This window comes from Trichosporon asahii (genome assembly GCF_000293215.1).
Source record: "Trichosporon asahii var. asahii CBS 2479 unplaced genomic scaffold scaffold00004, whole genome shotgun sequence".
In the NCBI taxonomy this organism is placed as follows: domain Eukaryota; kingdom Fungi; phylum Basidiomycota; class Tremellomycetes; order Trichosporonales; family Trichosporonaceae; genus Trichosporon; species Trichosporon asahii.
The window spans coordinates 329,958-344,289 of record NW_014040920.1 but is presented as its reverse complement, the minus strand read 5'-3'; the positions used below and the strand labels follow the sequence as shown (position 1 = coordinate 344,289).

Here is a 14,332-nt window from a genome sequence, read left to right as displayed (position 1 = left end):
CTCGGTCTGCGGCAACTGCGGGTACAGATCAGAGTGTTACATTACGCCTGTTGCCAGGCACGAGGTACGCACTCCCCTCTTCGTGCTTTCTTTCGTTTCTCAGCTGGCTGTAGGCTGCCAGAAGTGCGGCGAGTGCAGTCGCGAGTGCAGAGCCAGCAGCACTAGCCCAGCTAGCCCGAGCTTATTCGCACAGAGCAATCTGCTACCTTGGCAACAGGCCGAACCCGAGTTTGGCCTCGTGGACTTGTTGTGTCCCGTGCCCGCGGTGTCGAAAGCTGCGCATGACGGGACGCGAGGCCGTGGAGACGATGCATGCGAGTGCGATGTCGATGTTGCTCCGTTACTAACACTCACGATCAGCGACCGAGACACACCTTCTTACATCTTATTGTGAAGCTACGCACATCCGATCGTCTCGCTCGACTGCCGCCGGCCACTTGCCCCAGATGCGCCTGCGCCTGCCCGTCTGGCTCGCCGCCGCCGCCGCGGTGGCAGTCGCCCAGGAGCAGCGCGAGCACAACTACCCCGTGATTCTGACGCCGGGCGACGGCGTGCTTCTGTTCTCGCCGGCGTCGGCTGCATCAGCTTGGATGCTCTCGAACAACTCTGACACCAACTCTTCCGCCGTGGCCTCCACCTCTCAGTTCGTCGCCAGCACGAACGCCACCAATGCATCAGCCAGCTTCGCCTTCTACGGCTCCAGCTTCGAAGTCCTGGGCTCTGGGAATGGCGAGCTCGTTGTCTCTGTGCTCGGATTTACCGACGCGGAGCGGGACCCTCGTCGCTCACCGGATTGGGACTCGCCGCATCATGATGCCAACGCCTCACATGCCAACAGAACGAGGGAGATCTCGACTCAGAGATACGCGTTCAATGCTACGGCGGGTGGAGTGCTTTACAGCGACAACAGCACCAGCGCCGAGTGGAAGAATGTAACGGTGCAGCTTGCGTCGGGCGCCGTGGCAATCGAGCAGGTCCAGGTGACGCATCGCGTGAATGTCTCCGCGAACAGGGCCGAGGAGGCGCCGCTCCTCACCGTTCCGGCGGTTTGGTGGGGGAATGGAAGTCTGAACGGTGGCCGCGAGATCCAGTTCTACGGCCCTTGGGAGTCGAAGAATATCACATCTGGTGCGTACCCATACCGTTCCCTTGATGCTGACGGACAGATGGAGATGCTGAGCCGCGGTTCACATCCTCCCTCACTGGAAGTGGCAGTCTTTCCCTCCGCACGCCGCTGAATGCAAGCTTTGTCCGCTTGAACGGGCACTTTGACCAGAACTGCGCACCGTACGACGTCGGTGTTACCGCCGTCGGCGGCCGTGTGCCGAATGCTAGGTATCGCCCGCTGTGCACGGGTAAGGACGGTGTGCTCTATGAGGCCGCCTTGGACCCGACACTGCAGTACAACGTTGTTCTGCGCAGTGCTGCAGAGGACGGGCAGGTTTTCGGGTTCACGAGCGCGCAATTCCTCTCCTCAACATTGTGAGTGGCGGTCACCGCAGCTATCCGAGCCAATTCGACTGACCTTTCAGGGATCTGCCGAGATATACTGTGGACAATGTGACAGAAAACACAGACGAAGACGAAAGTGACGGTGTCGCCGTGACCCAGCAGAACAAGGGCAACAACCATGTCGGTGCGATCGTCGGAGGTGTCGTCGGCGGTGGTGTCGGGCTTGCGCTCCTAGGTCTACTGTTGTGGTGCTGCTGCCGGCGCCGGCAAAAGTCTCGCCCTTCTTCCATTGTGACCACGGAGGAGGGACACGAGAAGCCCTATAAGCGCAACGTACCATACAATGACGGCGCTGTGTCGCCTCCCACCGTCCCCGCAGTTGGCTATGGTCCCTGCCATGGCGGGTGGTGGTCTCGTCTCTCGCGCAAACCAACCATCGCGGAGAAGCGCGGACGCCTGTCGTCTGCTCCGCCCCAGCTGTCTCCTATCAAGACTGGAACCGTGACGCGGCTGAACGGCATCGCATCTCTGGGCGCTTCGACAGCGACTGGCTCCCTCGCTGCCGGTCCCAGCGAGGCTCTCGTGGAGCCGAGTCCCTACCCCGATCCTGGACCTGCGTCCTCCAAGCGCTCAAAGTTCAGCGCGACATCCTGGTCTCTCCTTTCTCTGGGTAGCCGAGGAAGCAAGTCGCGTGATGTCCTCTCTGTGCGAGACCCGAAGAAGGAGCAGCGTGCCAGCAAGCAAACAGCTCTCACGCATCTTTCCTGGAGCTCGTGGGATATTCTCGACATGGCTCCGCCACAATCTGCGAAACGCGCCGCATTCTCCAAGTTTTCCAACTCGAGCTGGAGCTTCATCACGCCGCCTAACGCACCTGGCCTTGGCTCTCATGCTGAGTCTGTCCCGCCTTCTCCTCGCGTGCCCGGCACGCCGTCAACACCCGACTCCCCAGTCCCACCCCCGCCGCCACTGAGCCCACTGCCTGCTTTCAATCCCCCAGCCTTTGACGCGTATGCGAACAGGAGCGAGAGTGAGATCTCAACTCTCCCGAAGAACAGCTTTGACGCTTCTCGATCCACGTTCGCGCGTACGAGTCTTGATTCGGGCCAGGGGCCGGCGCTGGCTATGCTGAGAAGAGACGACACGGGCCGCCCCTCGACCGAGGCGGCGAGCAGTTTCTCAAACCTGTCCAGCTTCAACATCTCGCGCACAAGCTTCAAGATCAACCCCTTGCGTATGCCACCTAGTGCCGGTGGCCCCGGTCCAAGTGCCCTTGGCCGTTCGCGCTCGCCCCGGTCTCCAACGAGCCCAACGAGGCCGCACCCACCGCAAGGTCCCCGCGCGCCCGGGAACAACTTCATGAGGAGTGTTTCAAGCCGGATTGCACTGGCTGGTTTCAGCAGGAGCAAAGCGAACCTCCCCGATGTGAGGCTCAGCGAGGAGAACGGCAACACGCTTGAGAGGCTTGAGAAGGAGATCAAGAGGGCGAGCCAGCAGTAGAACGCACATTCATTACGTAGTATGACTCAAGGACATTCATGTATGTATGAACTCATGAACCATGCGCGAGCACACCAAGACACAGCCTCACTGAGTCATGGACGGTCACACTGCCACACAAGCCACACGCCGATCACACTGCGCCCCAATATGTTTACGTCAGCGGCCCAGCGAGTGGCACCACGCAACCTTCGTACAACGCTGATCGATCTCACCACTTGCCCGTTGCATCAACACGATGCAGGGCGAAGCGAGCCAACTCCGTGGCCGCCTGCGCCACCCTTCAGAGATGTCTACTGCTCGTATAGTGTAGGTGGTTATCACCGTTCGTTGTGGTTCTTCTTCTGATCCCCTTCCGAGCTGACCGCTGTTCGACTCAGCGTGCGAGCACGTCTTTTTTGGACATGTGCCATCGTTGCTGTCAATCCTGTGCGTTCTAGACGCGTAGACAGACGAGTAAAGGCTGTTGATGATGTGAAGAAGGGTGGCTGACGTGATAGCGCCCAGCTTGCGCCCCAATGGACAGGGCGCTGATCTGAGCGATCTGCGCTCGTGTGGCATCGCCCTCGACAGCTTAGTGCGTTTCGGGTTCGCAACGCTTGGAATGCGCAGATGTATTTCCATGCCGACTATGATGCACAAACAATGATCTCTGAATCGCCCTAGACGTTTCGGTGACATGACTTTGTCTGTGCGGGCATGTCGGATGGTCGCGACTGCCCACGAGCGTTGAATTGGACGGTGGTCAGACACACACCGCGGCTGACGAGAAAGTCTGGACAAGTGCTGGACCGATATTCGCCTGGAATGAATGCTGATAAGGAACCGGTGCGGTATATGAATGCGTTTGGAGCGAGCTGTGCTCCTGGTTAAGCAGGCTATGCAGGCCCATGAAGGCGATGAAGCGGTGGACCGTTGTCAGCGACTTCTTCACTGAAAAGAGTGATGTTTCAACACCATCACGTGCGAGTTGAAGAGCAGAAGGGCTGGCCAGGTTAGGGAATGCAGGACCCGATGACGAGACAGGCACCAGGGAAGTGACGGCTTCAGGCATCGCGAACAGGGCCTCGACACGGGACATTCATGTAAAATGTCACTTTTGCTTGCTTGGACGTGCCCATCGCGCGTGTCGTCCTTAGTCACTCGGAGCAAAACCCTGGCCACGCCAACCGCGGGACGCTGGCGCCACCCCGCCTCTTGCTCTTCCCTCTGTCTCTCCCTTTGACAAGCAGGACGAGCAACCAGGAGAATAGCAGGAAATCGCATGGCCTCCGTACCTCGTCTCAGCAGGAAACGGAACCCACAACAGCCTGTTCCAATGTCGTGAGACTGGTGTAATCCTCCGTCTACCCAGGCGGAAGGCCCCCGGATACTCTCAGTCGGTATCAAAATCCTGCAAACGCATTTAGTGCATTCAAACAGGGTTTAGGTTCGCGAGCGCTCGCGCTGTCTCGCGGTCGTGCACCTCCCTCCCTCCCTTGCCTGCATGGGACGAGCAGACGGCAGACGGGCTTCGGTCGATGCCCAGGCCTCGAAGCGCGACGGTCCAGCGGCCCCAACCGCCCTAGGCCGTGCGGTAGACAGGTAGATCCATGGGGTCCTGTCCAGGGCCTGGCCGTGAATGGCCCGAACGGAGTGTCTCGACTGCCGGGAGTTGCCAGGTGAGTTGCTGGGAAGGATGGAGGGTGGTTACGTCTGTCACCTTGTGGGCATTTGTTGAATCTTGACTTTGACTTCCATCTTGACTTTCGCATCTTGCTCATTCCACATTCCGACGACGAACGACGCATGGCCCGATGAAGCCGCCAGCTCCCCTCGCCGTCGCGCTCGCGCTCGCCAGCACCGCGGCCGCGCTGAACAGCGTGGCGCACACCGTCTCGCTACTCCCCTCGGACCCGATGCTCATGTACAACCCCGGACGAGGGCACTGGGGCGACTCCCAGCGTGGCGGGTGGAACCTGACCTACGACGGTCTGCAGTGGAACACGTACGAGCCCGGACAACAGTGGAGCGACAAGACGCGGTTCGCGCTCTCGCCGAATGGAGGCGAGGTCCGCGTGCCCGTGTCTGGAACTCGAATTGCCGTCGAGGGAACCTCGCCCGACAATGCGGAGTGCGACGTAGTTGCCACGATAGGCGGCGCCAGCGACACGTACACGTTCCAAAAGGGCGACATGGGTAACCTGCAGACATCGCAGGAGCAGCCGTTTGCGTTCTACCAGGCCCGCATCCAGCCGCAGTGCAAGAACTATGCCGTTGTTGGCGTCAGCTTTGATACGCTCGTCAACGTCTCGCAGAAGAGCGTCGAGGCTGCTACAGAGAAGACGGAGACGTTCATCGGGGACGGTGACCAGCTCACCAGCTTCTTCGAGCAGAGCGGAAACGTTGGCATTGCCAGTGAGTCAAGAGAGCCCGCAGGGCACTCTGTAGCAGGGGAAGTGATCTGACATCAGCCCACAACGATACCTCTGTCGCGTCCGTGCCCAATCTCGGCTGGGTTTCTTTCAAGGCGCCGCAGTACGCCTCCCTCGTGACCATTCGGGGCATCTCGTGCTGGAATTGCTCTCAGTTCGTGGTGCAGATGGACCCTCGCCCCGACGGACTGGACGAGAAGCTTCTCCTCGACTCCTACTCGCCCTTCACGGGCCCCGCGACCATGTTCGTGACGCCTCTCGATCCAGGAACACAGTACACGTTCAATCTGACCGGTATCCACGGCAACGGAGGTGCAGACTCACTACTCCTGAAGAACGTCGAGTTCATCCTCTCCGCGAATGACGGGAAGGGAAACAACGCCGGTCTCATCGCTGGTGTCGTTGTTGGTGTCGTCTGCGGACTGGCGCTCATTGGAGCCCCGCTCTTCTTCTGCCTCTGGCGGAGAAAGAAGCGGGGCGACAAGGTGGCACACATGAACGACGGCAGTGTCGTTGACCTGACCCACGGCCAGATTGCGCAGGTTTACCCCTCCTACGCGTCTAGGGCCCACCACCGTCCGGCACCGGAGAGCACGACGTCGGCGATGGCTTTGGGCGAGCTGCCAGCATTCTCACCACCGGCGGCGGCGTATGCCGCTCCCGCGTCGCCTTCGACGACCCACGGTTCGCAAGTCTTCGCAACACCCCTCCAGTCCCCCTTCTCACCAGTCGAAACGCCCGGCACCTTCTCGCATGACTCGCCTTATGGTGCGCCAGTTGACTCGCCATTCTACCCCCACTCCCAGGCGCCGAGCAGCCCCGAGCACCCCTCGACCGACATCCCTCGGGCGCAGATCAATGACCTCGACGACTACTTCCAGGCTCGCGACAGTTACATGGAGGCGGAGTGGGAGGACGCGGAGGAGCACGACGACTTCGACGAGCCACGCAAGGGCGAGCCCTCTCGTCCGCCGCCAGCGGCGCGTGCTCTGCCAGTTACGCAGGAGCAAGATGCAGGTCGCTTGGTTGCCCTTCCCAGACCGCAATCTGCTGCTCTGCCGGAGTACAGGCCCAGCAGCCAGTATGTCGCCGGCATGGCGCACGTCGAGCCCAACGTGCAGCCGAACCACCAGCCGCACACGGAGAGCCCGCTGGGCCGGTATTAGCGCTCTCAGAGACGCATGTAGATTAGAAACCTGTACACAACACTACCACTCGGACTTTGGGATACGGACGATGCATACTTGCACGCACACACTTCTGTCACGCCGATCGGAATCATCACCGACACGATGCAGGGTGCCATCTCTGTGCCTTCGATCACACCCTGTGGCCGCAGCCACTGGCGAGAGCGCGTGGTGTGATGGCGCTCAATTGCATCAAGAACTCGCCGAGGGCGCCGCTGAGCTAACAAGGGCGGTCATGAGAAGCTGCGGTGTGCGGTGTGCTAGCCAGTGTGCGAATATGAGTGACTGATTGAACTCTGCCCAGTCGTGCTATTCCTGACCTTTCACACTCCCGGGTAGCATTCAAGCTCGAACCCAGTCGCGCGTCGACCCACGATGGCCAAAACGAGGACAAGAGGCCAATGTCACCAGGCACGGCGGCCGGGTCGGCCGTTGTCACGGAGCTGTTCTGTCTCTCTGCCTCTGCAACCTCATGAACAGAAAGGAAGGAGGGGGCTTCGTACGCTTCTTTCCCCTTCTTGCACTACAGAACTCTCCTTGCAAAATCTGCTGCGAGTAGGACCGCAGGCTGGCAAGATATGCACGCTGGACGGAGCGCTCGTTCCTGTTCGCACTGTGCCTGCGCCAGCAAGGCTTGCGCAGTGAAACAGCCCTTCTCAGAAGAGAAACAGAACAGAAGAGCAGATGTGGGTGCGAACAGAGTCAAAAATCGCCATGAGTAGTGTGAACAGGGTACGCTCCCGTCCCGGCCCGGGCTGAATGTGTGTATTCGAGGCGTTCTCGCTCCGACATTTCATAGAGTATTCTGCGTCACTGAATACGCTCGCTTGTCGCTGCAGCTGTAAGCAATTTCTAGTCAGAGTTCAGAGGGTCCACACGAGGTTCTGGAAGCAAAGCGACACTCGTCGTCGCGGAACGAGGCCTGCCGTCACATTGAGCAACGAGGCTGCTTCCGATGCCGACACTGCATCAACCCGCGAGACTCGCCTGCTTTGCCGCTATCATCACGAGAGACTGGGTGGGCCGGGATCGACGTATTTGCTGCTTAAAAGCAGGCATTAGTAGTGGAAGCTTTGGGCGGCTTTGCGGGAGCCAATGCTGCCGCGAGCGTAGTCCCTCGTGGTGTTCCCAGACGAGGGAGAGGACGCACGCAGCACGTCGTGAGCGCGAAGAAGAGGATGCAGAGGGGAGGAGGGCAAGAGCATCCCGCGCGAGTGAAAGAGGCTTACGAGAACTAGAGTTTGGTGCCTTGTTTCTGGTATCCTGAGTTGATCCTGTGCACCCTGAACAGCCCTTGACCCTGCGACAACCGCGTCTTCAAGTGCCCAAGTCCAGAGCGGTCAACCAACTCAACGCATGCCCGTTATCCCGTAGCCCGTGAGCCGTAGGCCATGGACCGTGGACCTTGGATCGTATGGGGACAGGGGAAGCGAACATCACAGACTGAAGCACGGAATGAGGGGGCTCTTGTCGTTCTCGACTGCGGTCATTCCTTCCGTTTGCTCATCACCACTTCACATTCGTTCGTTACCACACCCCTCACCCCTCCCTGGCGGAGACTGAAACTGTCGCGCTCGACCGCCAACCTCCGGCAGGCAACCGTCGGCATCGACTTCCACTGGCCTCGACTTCTAGTGGCGCATCTGTTCTTGTGAACGTCTTCAGCAGCTTCGCGGTACTCGACCCGCATTCCGTCTTCTAAACCTCTTCGACGTTCTCCTTGACGTCCCCATTCGATCTACACTTCGACAACTTCCGTCGACCTTCTCACCCCCTCCTTTCTTCAACACCTCTTCCTTCGACCCAACATCATCCTCCCCCCCATCTCTTCTCGAACTCTACTCACCCCTCGTGCGAACGACGCCCATTCCGTTCGACCTTCTTACCCTTTCTAACTCTCAGCCACGATGAAGTTCGGCGTGGCTCTCCTCGCGCTCGGCGCGAGTCTGACGCGGGCGGCTGACACGATTCAAGCCGGCGCGCCCGAAGCAGGGACGCAATGTTCAGTCCCACTCGTCGGTCTGCCCATGTCTTCCCCGCAGATCCACTACGAGCCCTCCTTCGACGAAGGCTGGGAGTGGTCAGCACGTGAGGGCGAGGCGACCTCGAACGGCTACCTGCAGTACCCACGGATCAAGACGTCCCACGTCGGTGCTCAGCTGCAGTACGCCTTTGTCGGCAACGGTGCCAGGCTGAACGGCACGGCCTCACCTGGCTCATCTTTAACCATGCGGCTAGAGCACCTGAAGCCCGACACGAACGCGCACGCGACGACGACCGTGTTCCCAGAGGGCCTGACGGACGCGATCTTGTTTGAGACGGATACGTTCCACTCCACGGGCGACTGGATGCGCATCACGTTCCAGGTCGTCAGCGGCACGTTTGAGTTCAACCGTATCGAATACTCTGCGCTGCGGACGTGCAATGCGAACGCGCCCCAGGGCGAGGACGTCATCCTTGACAGTATCACGACGGGCCCGACGCAGCCGTACACCCTCGCGGGAGAGTGGAGGGGCATGCAGCGCGATCCGACTGTCGCGCCGGGGAGTGATCGCGCCCAGAGCCTGATTGAGGCGAAACCCGGCGGCGTGATCAGCTTTGCGGCGCCTCCGAAAGCCGCGTACATGCACCTGAACGGCATGGTTGCGAAGTCTGGCGGCGACTACGAGGTGGAGATCAGCCCTCCGCCTCCCGGCCCCGATGACGGATCGACGGCTAGCCGGAAGTACGCGGGCAGCACGAAGCGGCCATACGCGTCCCTGCAGCCGCTGTGGGAGGGCCAACTCAAGTCCGACCAACAGTACAACGTGACGCTGCGGAACACGGACCCCTCGGCGGTGCTACAGGTCTACTCTGTCAGAATCGTCAGCGAGGGCGACCAGCCCAAGCCTCTCGGCGCGCACGCGCCGTACAGTCTGAACGAGACTTTTGTCAATGTCGACGCAAAGCCATCCGACCCGTCTTCGCCGGGCGAGACCAAGTCCGAGACGCAGAAGGGCACGAACGTCGGCGCCATCGTCGGCGGCGTCGTTGGCGGTGTTCTCGGCGCGATCCTGCTCGGCCTGCTGGGCTGGTGGCTGTGGCGCAAGTGTCATGCGAAGGATCCGTTTGACGACGACGCGTCCATCGTCGATGTCGCCGACCAGGCCGCGGCCGACGCGCTGCCATACCCCCAGCATCCGAACATGTCGCAGCTTACCCAGTTCCACTCGACTGGCAGCTTTGGCATGTCCAGTGCGAGTGCGAGCTATGGGACAGCGTCGCAGAGCCAGAGCTTCGCGACCCTCCCTCGCGCACTCACGCCGGAGGGGACGGGTGCAAGCTATGGTACGCATGGGTACAGCTACTCTGCCAGTGGCTCGGACGCAACGTCCGCGATGGCCGTGGCGTCGCACAGCGCCTCGTTCCCCGCGCTGCCCCGCTCCTCCTTCTCCTCCCGCCACATCCCCGGATCGCCTCTCAGCAACCTGCCCCCGATCAGTACGCAGAGCACGGGCGAGATGCCCCCTCTCTCCCCCCTGCCCAATACGCCATACTCGCCCGGCATCGGCCCGTCCTACACCCCCAACGCCGAAGAGTCCCTCACCCCTCCCATCCCCGCGGCGGTGGCCAAGACGCCCCGCCAAGTACCTAGGCCGCGGAGCCGGCAGCCGAGCCGCCGCCTCGTCGAGACGGAGGACACGGTTCCGCCGTCGTACGACCCGACGTGGGCTGACGACTTTGTCGATGGGCAGCAGTACCTCGAGCCGGCGATTGCGTCGCCGCGAACATCGGGCCAGCCGCCCCTCAGCCCTATCTCGACACCGCCAGCGGCCGCGAGGGCGACACCACCCCTGCCCACGCCGCCTATTGCGAGACAGCACGGGGCGGGCAGCGGAGCTCACGGCGGAGCTGCCGGTGGCGCGGGTAGCATAGCCAGTGGAGCTGGTAGCATGGCCGGTGGAGCTGGTAGCATGGCCGGTGGAGCGCACGGCGCCGGCGAAAGCAGTGGGCCAGGAGCAGAGTACGGCAGCCAAGAAGGCCTCGCGACCCCGCCATCGAGCAACGCGCCGCTCGCGGCGCACGCCATCCCCCCCTCCCCGCCGAGTCCGGGCACGAGCGACGAGAACATCCTGAGCGTGCGCCCGACGTCTCCTGCCCATAGCGACTTTAACAACCGGCGCTAAAGTTTTAGGACACTGTAGGATCTTTCCTTTCCCTTATTACAATATGTACACTGCGATCTTCTTCTTGCCTGCCTGTCTCAAACTCTTGCGAGCTGTGACTGATTCTGAACGGTGAACTGAAGGCTTTGGAGGCCTTTGGACGCCTCTAGCCTACATATCGATGCGCGGTCACTCGGTCACTCGGTCTGCACATAGATTTTCTGATATCCTGCCTTTGCGCGCTCACACCCTTCTACTGTAGCTCTGGAACGTCTGTTGGACTTGTTGGCCTCGGGTCGATAACGGCACGACGCGTCGCTCGTCGCGCTCGTCGCGCTCGTCGCGCTCGTCGCGTCGGCTGATATCCCGACCGCTCAACGCTGAAAGCGTGTAACCGCGCCTGTCACAAGATCCCGACCTCATCGAGCGGTGAGCGGTGAGCGGGCATCGGGCATCGGGCATCAAGCACTGCCCATGCAAACATGAATAGAGAACGCTCTCTCAAAGACCCAAGGACTCCAGGAAGCAAGGCGTGACCGATGTGCCCTTTATAGGGCTACATCTCTGGCCGGGCCTTGCGGGCCTTGTCGAGGGTGAGGCGAGGGTGAGGTGAGGGTATGCAGTCCTACATGGGCCCGGTGGAACAATTCAACTCTGGCCTATTCAACTCCTATTCAGAGAGAAACAGGGTCCTTCTTCACCTTCACCCTCGCCCTCGACTCGGGCATCCTTAGTCGTGAGAGTCTTTGCGCTCACCTCTGCAATATTGGGTCAAGGATAAGATACAACATGCATAACAATCCTCGCTCTCGCGCTCGCTGTGGCGTGATAAGAGCGGGGACAAGTTAACTATAAGAACATGTAACTATAAGCCTTCTGAATCCAGAGAAAAGGAAGAGAACAAATCAAATCTGAACTGCGGCTCGAGCTCGGAAGTGTAACATTCAGCTGCAGAAGAGCTAGCGCACAAACAGCGTATTGCCGACTCGCCAGCAATCCCGGAATCATATCATACCGGCCACGCCGCGCTGTTACGCCGCCCAGCAGCCCTCTCCGCAGCACGCTCAGCAGCTACCGTGGCCCCCCCACGACTTGCCCTCTCGCGCAACGACGCCAGCGACCGATTCCGCCTCCAGCTCGCCCCATCAGTCCTCTCCTATGAGGCGACGGGTTCAGCGATACTGCTCCTCGTCTGCCCGCCGCGGGCGCCGAGCGCAATGGGGCTCGGGGGTGCCTCTTTCCCCCCCAGGCCACACTCGCACACCTCCCCGGGTGACTCTCCGTCCACCTCGGCCCACTTCTCGATCCACATCTCGAGCAGACCAACGAGCGTTTGCTCGTCCGCCTTTACGCCCAGTCCGGGCAGGGATTGGCCCGGGGCAAGACACAGCGCGGCGTCTTCTCGCGGGTCGGGGCCGTTGATCAGTGTCGGCGCTAGTGTCACGGCTAGGGCGTGGGCTGTCATGCGCGTCGTGGGCTCGGAGGGGAGGAGGTGGTGCGCGACGTGCATTATGTGGCTTAGCAGTGTCGCGCGGCCGGATGAGAGGGCGGGGAGGAACACGCTGCGAATCTCTGCTGGCGTGCGCACGCTTTTGATGGTCGGATAGACGGAGGCGGGGATGATGGGCGCGCCGAGGTGCGACAGGAGCCGCTTCAGCAGCGTCGGCGGCAGGAGGGGGTCGTGCGCGGCCACGAGCGCCCAGTCGACCTTGGGCTGCAACCCCAAGGGGGCGTTCAGCACACTCCTCAGTCCAGCGAGCACCGGGCTGTTCCCTGTCCGCCGGAAAATGCCCTCGGTGCCGGTACACTCCTTGTAGATTGCTCGCCCGAGCTCCTCAATGACGCGCGGCACGCCTCGCGCGTCGGCCACAATGTCGTCAATGTCCTGCCCCCAGTACGGATCCGACGGCTCTGTGGGCGCCTTTGCCTGCGTGCCTTGCAGATACGACGTGGCTGCGCCCACGGCAGACGTCAGGGCCGAGAAGCCCCATTGGATCGTGCTTGGGCTCGCTGGCGGGTCGCGTGTCGCTGCTGCTTCTTCGAGCAGTGTCGTGATCGAGAGGTCCATGCCGCGCAAGGAGACGCCGTGCGCCGTCAGCGCCGCGAGGGAGGGAACGATGAAGAGCTTGGCGTAGGCTTTTGGGGACATCATGGGGAGGACGACGGGGAGAAGCGCTGGTCGTTAGCTGTCACAAGCTATGGGAAGCTCACTCTTCGTAGCATGCGAGGGATGCACGATGTACTGCTGGTTAGCTGGCGAGGAAGATGCTTAGCTCACAAGTCGCTTGAGATTCTTTCGGTACCTGTTGTCAGAAGAGCCACGCCCGGTTACTCACTTTCGAGGGATCCGTCGCCAGTTCCACAGCCACCAAGTGACACCAGGGAGAGACCGCGCCTTGCCCTTGCCGGGCATATCTCGGTCATCGGAAGCGAGGACCACAAGGCAGTACGCTCCATCGTCATCCTCTCCGACCCAGGGCTCGAGGCGGCGGAGGAGCGCACTGAGGAGCTCATCGTTAGTGACGCTCGCGGGCACCGACGTCAGCTCGGCGAGATCGAGCACGAGCAGGGGGTGCTCGAGCGGTGACGGGTGGTTCTCAAGTGTCGGATAGAGCACTTTTGTCATGTCAACAGAGGTGCTGCCGAAGCTCGTGTCGATTGGTGTCGCCTGCTCGTCTGCGTCGTCGTCGACGGGCGTGCTGTATCCGGACCAGTAGCTGAATGACTTGGAGAAGGAGCGGCTGGCACGGCTGGCGTAGCTGCCGGTGTTCTGCAATGGAGGGAGGTTTGGGCGTGATGTCGCGTTTGACAGACGATTGAGGTTGGACATGAGTGGCGACATGGGTTCCTTGTGTGATGAGGCGGACCGGTCTTGTGGTGTTCCGGGGGTGGCCGGAGTAGCCGGGGTGGCTGGTGAGGGAGGCGTGGAGGAAGCGGGGGAGGAATCCATCGCAGAGGCCGTGCGTTAAATGGTGGACGTGGTGGAAGCGACGTGGATGGGATGTGTCTGAGTGATGATGGTTCGGTCGAGGAGTGTATTGGAAGTTGTGGATGTCGGATGGAGGAGGAGGAGGAGGATAATCGAGAACCTTGTTGTTGTCGCGGGTCTGAACGCCTTGAAGCTGAGCCAGGGGCGGTGTGTCAGACACCCAGGGTGGGTGGGATTCATCTCTCTACATGAGACAGGTCACGTGTAGCCGGGAGGTTGCTTCCGCTAATTAGTCTCGTTCTTATCTCTCGATTAAGGCCGTCTGATTAGAAAGTCCACGTGCGGAGTAACCTTTCGGCATAGGGCGGCAATCTAAGGGGGGCCTGGGTGGGTGTTTGTAATAAGGTTGTGAATGACGTGATTGAAACTCGAGCTCGCTATCCCATCTCTCTCACTGGATCCATTCGCCGGGCACATCCGTCCATCCACTGTGTCAAGCTTAGCTCAGCGATCATCCCATACATTCGTTTTTCCATCCTCCCCCGTCTTAGCTTCTCTTTGGCTCTTATCAGTCCGACCCCCCCCCTTCCCTCCTTCCTCTTCTGTCATGTCCGCCTTTGCTCGCGTCCCTTCCCTCGCGCGCGCTGCCTCAACCTCTGCCGCGCCCGCCCGCGCCAAGGTCCTCGTCATCGGCGGCGGCACCGC

The 14,332-nt window shown here is 60.9% G+C and overlaps 5 protein-coding genes and 1 non-coding gene across 6 annotated transcripts; 4 read left to right on the top strand and 2 right to left on the bottom strand.

Annotated features, from left to right (window-relative positions):
• Window positions 1-446: 446 nt before the first annotated feature.
• A1Q1_03649 (uncharacterized protein) lies at window positions 447-2,952 on the top strand (the record flags this gene model as incomplete). The annotated part of the gene is made up of 3 exons (XM_014328263.1): window positions 447-1,128; window positions 1,167-1,482; window positions 1,533-2,952. 3 exons carry the CDS (start codon window positions 447-449, stop codon window positions 2,950-2,952), a joined length of 2,418 nt encoding a protein of 805 aa, XP_014183738.1.
• A 298-nt stretch (window positions 2,953-3,250) lies between these two features.
• Window positions 3,251-3,342, top strand: A1Q1_t035. Its single transcript has one exon. It is a non-coding gene; the product is annotated as a tRNA-His (tRNA).
• Window positions 3,343-4,748: 1,406 nt separating this feature from the next.
• A1Q1_03648 (uncharacterized protein) lies at window positions 4,749-6,532 on the top strand (the record flags this gene model as incomplete). Its single annotated transcript, XM_014328262.1, has 2 exons — window positions 4,749-5,349; window positions 5,406-6,532. 2 exons carry the CDS (start codon window positions 4,749-4,751, stop codon window positions 6,530-6,532), a joined length of 1,728 nt encoding a protein of 575 aa, XP_014183737.1.
• A 1,928-nt stretch (window positions 6,533-8,460) lies between these two features.
• Window positions 8,461-10,719, top strand: A1Q1_03647 (uncharacterized protein; the record flags this gene model as incomplete). The annotated part of the gene is made up of 1 exon (XM_014328261.1): window positions 8,461-10,719. One exon carries the CDS (start codon window positions 8,461-8,463, stop codon window positions 10,717-10,719), a length of 2,259 nt encoding a protein of 752 aa, XP_014183736.1.
• A 1,135-nt stretch (window positions 10,720-11,854) lies between these two features.
• On the bottom strand, window positions 11,855-12,847 carry A1Q1_03646 (uncharacterized protein; the record flags this gene model as incomplete). The annotated part of the gene is made up of 1 exon (XM_014328260.1): window positions 11,855-12,847. One exon carries the CDS (start codon window positions 12,845-12,847, stop codon window positions 11,855-11,857), a length of 993 nt encoding a protein of 330 aa, XP_014183735.1.
• A 183-nt stretch (window positions 12,848-13,030) lies between these two features.
• A1Q1_03645 (uncharacterized protein) lies at window positions 13,031-13,648 on the bottom strand (the record flags this gene model as incomplete). Its single annotated transcript, XM_014328259.1, has 1 exon — window positions 13,031-13,648. The coding sequence occupies one exon, from the start codon at window positions 13,646-13,648 to the stop codon at window positions 13,031-13,033; it is 618 nt and encodes a 205-aa protein (XP_014183734.1).
• Window positions 13,649-14,332: the final 684 nt, after the last annotated feature.